The sequence below is a fragment of the Protomyctophum bolini genome, assembly GCF_963924005.1.
Source record: "Protomyctophum bolini genome assembly, chromosome: 23".
In the NCBI taxonomy this organism is placed as follows: domain Eukaryota; kingdom Metazoa; phylum Chordata; class Actinopteri; order Myctophiformes; family Myctophidae; genus Protomyctophum; species Protomyctophum bolini.
Window position 1 is genome coordinate 16,380,743 of NC_137884.1, and position 11,637 is coordinate 16,392,379.

The following is an 11,637-nucleotide window of genomic DNA, read 5'->3' on the forward strand; positions in this document are numbered from 1 at the left end:
GGCCTATACGTTGCTAGAATTATTTGTTTGAAGAGTGTCATCATCATAGGAACGGTGCTGACATCACTGGGGGGGGGGGGGGGGGGGTCTCTGTAGGTCACAGGTCAATGGACTACAGAGTTCAGGGGTTCAGCTCTGATGTTGTTCAGATCCAGATTAGAGTCTGTCTCCTCATCGATCTCCCCAATCACCGCCCTGAGACAGAGACACAAACATTGTTACTTATTGCACTTAAGCCCAGGCCGATTGTACAAATGCCTTCTCACTTCTCAGTAGCCTAGTTCTCACACTTTCAAGATTATTGAATAGCCAAGCCGACGCAGAAATCTAAAATGACAGACACTTTGCCGGAACTGTAAACCGCCCTCCTATGAGAGACAGAGACCAAGTGGAAAACAGAGAAGGCCTCACACACCAATGGAAATGATTGGACCCGTTAAGTTATGGGGTTCCGTGGCCTAATACATAAAATACCAAACTGACGGTCCTTGAAATTAAAACGTTTGAGAAGCCCTTGTGTGTGGCGTGGGTGATGTATGTGTGTGTGTGTGTGTGTGGTGGGGGGTTAGGGTCATAGCCAGGTCACGTACACGTTGTCTCCTCTGACAATGTAAAGTCCCAGAACCACCTGCTCCACTCCCTGCGAGGAGCTGAACACACGCTCATGGCTCTCATCCAGGATCAGGTTGATCGTCTGGTCAAACCCTTTCAGAGTACCCTGCGTGCACAAACACACACACAACCTTAATTTTCCCACTCAAAAAAATCTATACGTTTCCTAAACTTAGACTTTATCACACAAGACAAGTTTCACGTGATGACATTTTTAAGTCTTATTTATCTTTTAAGCTAAAAGGGTGACCCTTTATATAAATTGACCTAATAGTTAGTCTAAACTTATTTTAAGGAACGTTATTTGACATTTTCTGTTAAATGCAAATGGAAAACATAACTGTCCAAAACAAGCAACTCCGTTGAGACAGAAACTGCAATCATGATGATAGAAGTAGATATAATAGACAACAATAACCCACCACTATCATCCTTCCATCTGAGGTGATTATGGCCACAGTGCCTGAAAAACCACACGGGTTAAGGAATAAAACAACACCATTGGTGAACAAACGTCCTAAAGTGTGACTCGTCTCGATCCTTACCCTCCTCCAAAGCCCACATAAAACAGCACTATAGCTCTGGTCCATAGCCATAATGCTTAATTATGCATGAAAGGCAGAATTAAGCATTAGGGCTATATGGACCAGAGCTAGAACAGCACAGCCACATACACTGCAATGTCTACCCCTGTAAAAAAAATAAAAAAATAAGAAACTTATAACCAAATATGATGCCCCCACTACTGTTTACTGTACATATTTGTATTATTATTATTACTACAACTAGTATATATTGTTGTTTTGAACATTACTGTAATTTCTTTAAATGTATATGAAATTATGAATTGAATATGCAGGACCACAATGGAAATAAGCTCTTAGGGGGTTTTGTGTTATCCTTTTAGCATCAATCTAGACTGTACCTCTGTTGCAAACTGTTAATAATGTAATCAATGTCAATCAATCATGCTTCAGTTTAGCTACCCATAATTAGCCATGGCTCACATGACGCTCGTACTGACTACCATAGCAGCTATACTCATTCAATCGAAATGCCTAGCTCTTTCTCATTATAAAAAGCAACAACTTTTATGGCTGATTTCCTAGTCTCTGTTTAAAAATAAACAAATGCGACTTTTAAACGAGAATTAACTTTTCAGGATATAAAACAAAACAAAAAAACCGCCTCAAAGCTAACGTTAGCCAGCTAGCATCTGCTGGTGGTGAACAGTGTTAATATGAATGAAATTAATGTTATTGTACAGGTTGAGGTAGGTAAAGGATACGGTTGATGTAGCTCTCCAGAGCAGTAGACATGATGTTTCTCTACTGGGTTTGTTTACGTTGATCAGAAGATAAAATCAATTTGTTGAACTTAAAATCCAACGTGCTAACAACGACAACATGAACACACAGACAGAAGTAGCAGCAACAGAGCATCTGCAGTCAGAACAGGTTAGCTGATCACAGAGTCACGGAAACAGATTTCGTTTCGTGCACGATACCGCCACCTACTGGATTGAATCTACTCACTAACAAACAGGCGAGCATTGTACACTGTACAGTTACAATGAAGTAGGCTAAAAGTCTGGTATTTAAAACCGAAAATGAGTAAAAGTGCAAAAAATATTGGCATCAAAATATAGGCTACCTAAAGAGTACAAAATGTAAAAGTAGGCTATTATGCAGAATATCCATTTTCACTTAAATTATGTATTATGTTCAATATGTATACAAATCTTTTGAAAATAGCAGATCTACAAGCTCAAATGTAGATCGGCTATTTTAATAGCCGAAAGGATAAAGCGGTTGATTGTTTTGTAATAATAATCTGAATCTACAAAGTAACTAATTATTAAAACTATGTTTTTGGAGTAAAAGTACAATATTTGCCTCTAAAATGTAGGGTAGAGTAAAATAAGCCTAGCTCCTATTGAAAAGTGGAAATACTCCAAAAAAGTAAAAAATACCTTGAAAATTGTACTCAAGTACAATACTTCAGTACAACTTAGTTACTTTCCACCACTGGAAATATAGGCCTACATGAACTGAACAATGATTCATTGTTATTGCATGGATCCCAAGAGACTTTCAAAGCATGTTGCTTTTTGAGACACTGAAAAATTAACTACCGGTAAATGATTGTTTCTATTCCTAAATGAACCTCGAGAGACTTTCAAAACATGTTGACTTAACTTTGAGCCTACGGCTGGACTCGCTGGAGTCTAGGTTTTGGCAAAGTTATTCTCGAAATAAATTAAAATGTTGAGCCAAATACATCTTCCCTCAATGGAAGATCACGAGCGACCTACATTATCTGGAGATGTCCACTAGATGGAAGCAAAGCATCCCCACGAAACAGCTGCTTCAACTTGGAAACTTCAGTTTCCAGTTAAATGTACTTTTATTCATTTACATCACTGCCTTTGAGTGTATCTATATTGATCTTGTATATTGTAGGGTAGGCTACATGTAGTAAGCACACGAGGCAGCGATGTAGAGAATGTGCCATGGATACATGATTTAATCTAACTAAATTATATAATGAATGACTTAGAGTCTTAGACAGAGTCGTACATGAACAATGTTGTCAGTCAGCCCTGGAAGTTCAAGGGGCAACTTGGGCAAGGACACTTGACTTTTAGTGTTGTCATTTCTTTCAAGGGCCAAATGGCAGGGCATGCAGGAAGGCCATTAAATAAAACAACTATTTCAGAAATAATTGATGTAATGGAAATGGTATTTGCTATAAATGAATTAGCAAAATGTGTAAGAAAACACTGGCATCTAAAGAGGAAAGAAAGAGGCAGAGGAGGAAACCATAGAGATAAAAAGGCTCTGTGGGGCGTGTGTATGTCTAGAGTAGGCAACATGGAGGCAAGCTTGCCAAGCTTCCTCACACCGGAAAGGCACTGTTCGGTATAGGCCAATCAGACAGGCAATGTAAACATTTTGTTTTCTCATGTGTAGGGTTGGCCCAATAAGCGGCTGGAAATGAGCACAGTCAGGAGGTAAAATGCAGCCACACCGTGATTTATTCCCAAGAGAAGGTTACAGCATGGGAAATGGAATGACACAAGCAGCAAACAGATATAGGACATGTTGGTGTGCAGCTCCACCATGCCCTCTCACTGATCTAACACCGAGTGTGTGTGTGTGTGCTTCCTGGCAGCCTTTTATAGGCAGGTGAAACAATCAGTGCAGACTCGTCATAGGACCATAGGAGCTGTCCCGGTGGGTTCGAGCTGGGTTCAGGCCAGACGATTTATGCAAGTTGTTCGGGTCGGGCTCGGGCTCAAGCTGACTAATGTATATTCTGATAGGTCTCGGGCCGGCCCGGGGTTTAATTTTCCGGCCCATTGAGAACTCTAATTAGTGTATGGTGACACCCTATTAGCCCATTTTAGGTGGGAACCCGTTTTGGTGTTTTAAACATTATGTTATAATTTAGCTATTGAAAAATAGCAGACCTACAAGCTCGTAGCGCGCCACTATTTTTGAAAAATCATGAAAATGTGGCACAAATCTTTGAATATATATTTCAGAGCGAACATTTTTTACTAAAATATTGGCTTCTAGGGGGGGGGCCTGGAACTACATATTTTGAGATGGGGGTCCGTGGCCAATTAGAGATAATTCTGGGGGTCCTTGCCATGAAAAAGGTTGAGCCCCATGTTAGGTTAGGATTTAGAAGACATTTTTTTAATCGACTTCAGTCCAAAATGGATTAGATACTGAACCTACTGATCAATAAACACAAAGTTTCGTTAAAACTTATGAGTTTTCCTTTTTTTCTTACAGACAAAATAGAAAACATAACCCCAATGAACCACAGTTATGATCGTCTTTTTTCTCATAAAATAAATTGTTTGATGTGCACAGAGTAACACGGATATAGGGAGGGGGGGGGGGGGGGGAACCCACAGCATCAAAGATAATTTATATTGTGTATCTGGGGTTTGGGTGTACTGTAGATGTCTGACAATGTTTGAATGCACAAAATAAGTGACTGGATGGATGTGTGAAAATGCAGCCCAGACAGCAAGACAGACACCATGTGACTGCATTATATTATATTATCCCATTCTGACCAGAGATCAGATTCTAAAAATGTCTTCTACATCCTGACAGTTTTCCATTCTGACCTGAGATCAGATTCTAAAAATGTCTTCTACATCCTGACAGTTTTCCATTCTGACCTGAGATCAGATTCTAAAAATGTCTTCTACGTCAGTCGATTTTTCAAAAATAGCAGACCTGCAAGCTCGTAGCGCCCCACTCGGTGGCGCGCTATGAGCTTGTAGATCTGCTATTTTTCAATAGCTAAAGCATAACATAGTGCTAACACCAAAAGGGGTTCCCGCCCAGAATGGGTTATATTATGTTACTCGGGAAATTACCCCAGCATGATAATATTGGGTTAATTATAATCAAAACTAGGACTCTGTATCTCCTGCTTCATTATACAGTGTATCAGCGTCCAGAAGGAAACTATGAAAATGAACACATAATACATTTATATACACAGGCTTGGGAAACCAATTGCTTTCCCATGATACAGCGTACTGTATATACAGTATGCCTCAGTAAACAAGCTCCATTATGGTTTAACCCATTTTGGACCGAGGTCGATAAAAAAAGGCTTCTAAATCCTAAAATATTCTGAAAAACCCATGTTTCTATGTCAGTGGTGCTCAACCTTTTTCATGTCAAGGACCCCCAGAATTATCTCTATTGGGCCACGGACCCCCATCTCAAAATATGTAGTTCCAGAGACCCCCCCTGAGAAGCAAATATTTTTGTTCAAAATGTTCGCTCTGAAATATACATTCAAAGATTTGCGTCACATTTTCACGATTTTTCACGATCAGATAAAATAGATCAGATCATAGCGCTATGAGCTTGTAGATCTGCTATTTTTCAATAGCTAAAGTATAACATAATGCCCAAAATGGCTCAAGGCAGCGGTCCTCAAACCTTTTGGGCCGTGCACCCTGTGTTACCTCCTCCTAGCAGTTCTTTAAGACCAGCACCCTCTCCACTTCTGTCAAACCCCATGCCAAAAACCTAGGAGTATTTTTTGACTCAGCCTTTAAATTTGATAAACAAATTAATACAATAGTCAAATCCAGTTTCTTTCACCTCCGCTCCATCTCCAAAATCAAACCATTTCTCTCCACGCACGACCTTGAAATAGTCATCCACGCACTAATTTCATCCCGGTTAGATTACTGTAATGCCCTCTACACTGGGATCAGTCAGTCATCCCTGTCCCGTCTACAACTTGTCCAAAATGCAGCAGCCAGACTCCTGACCGGCACCAGAAGGAGAGACCACATCACCCCTGTCCTGGCCTCTCTCCACTGGCTGCCGGTAAAGTTCAGAATTCAGTTCAAAACCCTCCTCTTTGTATACAAAGCCCTCAATGGGCTGGCCCCCTCCTACATCACTGACCTCCTATCCTATCTACCAGGACCCTCAGGTCAGCAGATAGGGGTCTCTTATGGGTTCCGCACACAAAAAAGAGGCTCAGGGGCGACCGCGCCTTTGCCGTCTCAGCCCCCACTCAGTGGAACAGAATTCCCCTCGCAGTTAGGTCTGCGCCCTCCATTGAGTCTTTTAAATCACAACTTAAAACATTTTTATATTCACAAGCTTTTCCACCACCAACATGATCATGCACCTTTTCTTTTAAGCTATTCTGTCCTATTTTTCTTATTTTTATTATTGACGTCTTCTACACTGTATTGTATTGTATTGTATTTGTGAAGCACTTTGGTACAATGAGAGTTGTTTTTAAATGTGCTATATAAATACATTTGATTTGATTTGATTTGATTTGATTTTGATGATCAGGGGAATGACATCCAGCCCAGCACTTTAGCCCTCTCTTACTGTGGATTCCGTCCTGGCCAAACTCACTACCTAGTCCATGTGCAGGTTCTGGAGGGATGCTGGTATATTTTCCTCATATATATATCAATCTTCTTTTATGAGCAGTCCAAGAAGCATGACTGTACGGTTCTTCATTAGCAATAGTGGTTAGGAGTCGAGATCTGTACGCACGCATACACGCACGCACGCGTGCTTTCACATCCACACCACCACAACGTCCTAATAGCTATGTAGGGAGCTGCACTACGGTAATTCATATGTTAATTTATGTCACTAGAAAAGTGACACAAATTCAACGTTTGCCACCTGGAAAGTACTACAAAAGAATCAAACAGAAACTACAACATTTGGCCAACCTGGCGGGAAGGAAAGTACAGGATAGGGAAAACATTTGGCCAACCTGGCGGGAAGGAAACAAGATATTCAACAGTTGGTACTTTGAAGAGATGTGAAGAGATGAAATCTGAAACCTGAAACTAGAGAAGAGAATAAGAAACTAGACTAAAGACCTTGGTACGGGAGGCCGGGTAGCAGAGCACAATGGACGGGGGTCGCACGAGGGACCGCTGGGTACGACCCGGTTCCTGCACAACCCAGTTCCTGCACGACCCGCCTGCCCATTATGCCTGATTATCCCAGATTCAACCCATACCCCGGGGAGAACTACACTATAACTGACATAGATCCAGCGTCGTCCAGCTCGTAGATTCAATGTTGTCAACGTCGGGCCCCAAATTCAACATGCTCGTAGATTACACGTCGCGTCGGGCCAATTAAAAACAGATTCAACACACATACCACATACCCCCCACACACACACACACACACACACACACACACACACACACACACCCACACCCACACACACACCCACACACCCTTAGGCCCATCACAATTACTACCATACATAATAAGTATTTGTGATAATCGCAATACTTTTGGGATAATAGTCATAATCGTCATACTCGTTCCCATGTTGGAACGTAGTGGAAGTAGCAGATCTAGGAGCTCAAAACCGTTTTGATCTCGTAGATCTGATACTTTCACTATTCATGTATTTTTATTGTAATTTAAATAATTTATTAATACTTGTGAAGGGCCTAATGTACCTCAATGTACCAGCTTGAGCAGGTACATTTGGGGATTCCAGACAACATAGCGCGCCCACTATCGTTGACCGGCCGGGGAGACCTCATCTCGGGAGTCTCGACCCTAATCCCCGGCGTTCTGAGGTCACTGTCCTGGCGGGGAGACCCTCGACCCTACCCCTGGCGTTCTGAGGTCACTGTCCTGGAGGGGAGACCCTCGACCCTACCCCCGATGTTCTGAGGTCACTGTCCTGGAGGGGAGACCCTCGACCCTACCCCCGACGTTCCCAAGGAGCATTCCAGACATCAAGGGCAGCAGGCATCATTTTCCTTTATAAATAAATAAACAAAAAGTGTAAAAACAAGTAAGTGTTAGAATGACACCGGCCTACTTGAGAACGATGCAACTTTGGAACCTAATAATAACCGTTTTAACTATCCGTCTGTGTCCCTTTTGTGCCCATACTGTATATGGAGATCTCTGAATCTGGCTGTCTGTGCCTGAAGAGTGCAAACTGACTGTGACCTAATGCTTAAAACACCAAAAGGGGTTCCCGTACAGAATGGGTAAAGCCAGCGTCAGTATTTATTTTTGTGCAGGTGATTATTTTTTCTAAAGTGTTGGAAGCACTCGTTGAAGTCACTGAACGGCCCCAGCGTCCCACCCTTTTGAATTTGCACATAATGCAGGTGGCAGCAGGACGACCAGTTAATAACGAGTGCTTCCAAACTCCAACACTTAAAAAAAAATCAGACTAGTCTAAAGTCAGTGGTACTGTACTGTACTGTACAAGCCATCCTCCCTGGCCTGTGTGTGTCTCTGATACCTGGTGGTGAAAAAATGCTATATATTTTCGTGCTCGGACACCGGGCCACACACACACACACACACACACACACACACACACACACACACACACACACACACACACACACACACAGCTGTCTACTCTATAGGAGTGGTTGCACCAATGAAAAAGACAAAACACCATACAGATGAGAGGCCGGTAACCCACACATCATTAGGTTTCAGCACAGTGTAAATAAATTAACACATTTAAAAACCTTTTAGTTCTTGTGTGTTGTTAAACATGGTCTATATGTTATTTACCAGGAAACATGATGCAACACAACACGAAGGTTGCACATTAAGCTACATCAACTGTGGACCCACGGTCAAACATGCAACACTTACACTTCTGAACCCCACATAACCCACATCACATGAGCCTATAAATCTATATCACTACACAGGTAAGTAAATATAAATTATGCCCACTATTGCAAGATAAACCACATATCCCATTATCATTAGCAGCTCCAATGCCTAACTCAAACACCCCCTGGCCATTTCACTGTGGTCCAGTCCATATCCAGACCAATAGGCTATATGGTGCTCTGGTAGCCTGGGGACTCTTTTGCCCGAACACACTGGAACAGACTGTCTACCATAGACTGTCAAAGCGTTCCCCGGGTCTAACATGAACGTAAAATGAAGCCTGTCAGTCCTTGAACAGTCCTTGTACATCGCCATCTTTCTAGATCCGTTTGGGCCCAGCTGGCCCATTGGCTGGCCCAGACAACGAGGCGGGACTTCCCCCTTTCTTCTTAGTTGGTTTTTATTTTGACTCGAGTGGGTGGGGAATCCCGATCATAGACTGTAACGATAGCCACGCCCCTCAGAACATACGCAACTTTATGGTCATTTTTTTAATAAATGGGACCATAATTTTCCAAAAAGAACATTATGACATTAGAAATGAGACTTTAAACTAGTGACTGGAAGCAGAAAGTATTCATGACCATGTTTATTAAGGTAATACAGTCTAGGTGAAGTTGGGCCCAAATACATGGACTTCTATGGGGCTATGGGTTTTTTTGGGCCCAATGACAGTGCCACAACAGGCCATTATATGAACTTTCAGGAAATCCCGATTTCCTTGGTGGCTTCACAAAATATCTGTCTGACTGCCCCCCTGCTGTCTACAGACAGAACAGAAGTAGTAAGTATTCAATTACCCATAACCCTTACCCTGACACATATTGCATTCTAAACTTTATTGCACTTGCCCATCATGACCATGGCCAGTACAGTCACTTACTCAAGTGATAACAACGCAGCATGCCTTAATTCCACTTGACTTCCGCCTAACGCTGGAGACAGATCGCTCCAACGAACTGCAGCGCCCAATGAGGCATCTATTTTTTGGAGGAAACTGGGGGCGTTGTGGGAGGGGCATCGAGACCACTGTGGTGTCAGGGCATATCATTTCTTGAGGGGCAAAAGGCCAAACTGAGGGGCGCCGCTACGGCATACAGTCATGCAGAATCGCAGATGTGACTTATATGCCCTGGAATGTCTGCTACAGGCATGGCCTCCATGACATATTCCTGCCCCGTTGTCAGTTATTCCCTCCTCATCTGCCAAAGATCCTGTCACATCGCTGGTTGTCTTTCCCATGAGCGTGTTGACTGAGGCAGTATCCTTCTTTTGTCTGTGTGTGATTGGTTTGACTGCATGTCTTAAAACACACACACACCAGTGGCGTAGCCGTAGTGAGCTCATGGTGGGCCCCGGTGCGAGAATATTTTGTAGGCCCCCCACCACCGCCATAAACAAGTGTGCGTGCGCGCGCCCATGCACACACACACTCACACAATAGGACAGGTATAGACTAACATTACAGGTGAGGTGACCGGCCACACAATTAAATTATTCAATTAAATTCAAAGGGGCTTTATTGGCATGAGAACATATGGTACAGCATTGAGTAAACTTGTCCACTCACAGTTAACAGTATTTGTATTGAGTTTGTGCTTGAAATGTACTGTAATTCTGCAAACAAATATTTCAATCAATCATTTAAACCAGCCTTTCAGCACCACATGCAGACAGCACCAGCTGCCAAGCTCAGTGTCCATATATTCATCAATAAACAACCTGCCCTGACTTGGGCACAAAAACAAAACTTCCACAGCCTGATGTCTCCAAACTATGAAACATTAAAAAAAAAAACACACAGCTCATTATATGCCTTACAAAACCACAGCATGGAATGGATGTGGCTGTTGCCAGAGTACTCACTCATTAGAAGGTGACAAACAACCTGCCCTGACTTGGGCTCAAAAACAAAACTACCACAGCCTGATGTCTCCAAACTATCAAACATTCAAATATAGCATTATACACTAACAAAGCTTGTACAAAGATTATATATTCCACTTCCACAGAATGTCCATAACCATCAAGAAAAACACAGCTCATTATATGCCTTACAAAACCACAGCATTAATGAATGGAAAGTCAGCAAAGCCCTCGCTCTGCAGTTCTCAATAGAAAGCGTAGCCAGTCCACTGAGTCTCTTGTCCCATGCTGCTCCTTAAATAAGTCTTTATCAACTTGAGCTTGGAGAATGAGTGCTCACTGCAGTGACAGGTATGGTGAGATATAACATTAATGCAGTGCAAACATCAGTAAATGATGCCACTATATGTGTCCCTGTCAGGGCTAACTGGCACATGACAGCACAGTCCTTTGCAATTTGCAACTCTAGATTTATTATAATGATATAAAGTGACCATCAATTTGCATCTGCTTGTATTAAACGACATTAAACTCACCAACATTGCAGCTGTAGGGAAAGCTTGAATATCCACTTTCAAACTGCAAAGCTTTTGTTTCATAAAAATACACCGAATATTTTTCCCACTCAGCTCTGCTCTCCTTTTTTTAGTTCTATCTCACTACTAGAACTTTCTGACTCTGAGGTAGATAAGATTGTTGGCACTTAAGTTGGCTGTCAACAACAGCATCCATTTGTTTTTTCAGTGTTGTGGCAGGTGGGGTGAAATAGTTGCTAATTATTGGCTCTGCTGCATGCCTATGACCTATGAAGAGTACTGACCAATGAGCTGTGCCTAGCGCCTTGCTAGACACCAGGTTCCATGTCTTCCTCCTGTTCCCATAGCTCAGCTAGCTGCCCCTTCTGCTTGTGTGTGTGTGTGTGTGTGTGTGTGTGTGTGTGTGTGTGTGTGTGTGT

At 42.4% G+C, this 11,637-nt stretch overlaps 1 protein-coding gene across 1 annotated transcript in view; it reads right to left on the reverse strand.

Annotated features, from left to right (window-relative positions):
• lsm8 (LSM8 homolog, U6 small nuclear RNA associated) overlaps window positions 1–2,040 on the reverse strand; it is a 2,518-nt gene extending 478 nt beyond the window's left edge. The window contains exons 1-4 of the mRNA XM_080756918.1: window positions 1,901–2,040; window positions 1,035–1,075; window positions 591–718; window positions 1–195 (exon numbers count right to left, since the gene is read on the reverse strand). The exon at window positions 1–195 is cut by the window's left edge and continues 478 nt beyond it. Of these exons, the coding sequence (XP_080613044.1) occupies window positions 105–195; window positions 591–718; window positions 1,035–1,075; window positions 1,901–1,931 (291 nt within the window). The 5' untranslated portion in view covers window positions 1,932–2,040 and the 3' untranslated portion in view covers window positions 1–104. The remainder of the gene's footprint in view (window positions 196–590; window positions 719–1,034; window positions 1,076–1,900) is intronic.
• Window positions 2,041–11,637: the final 9,597 nt, after the last annotated feature.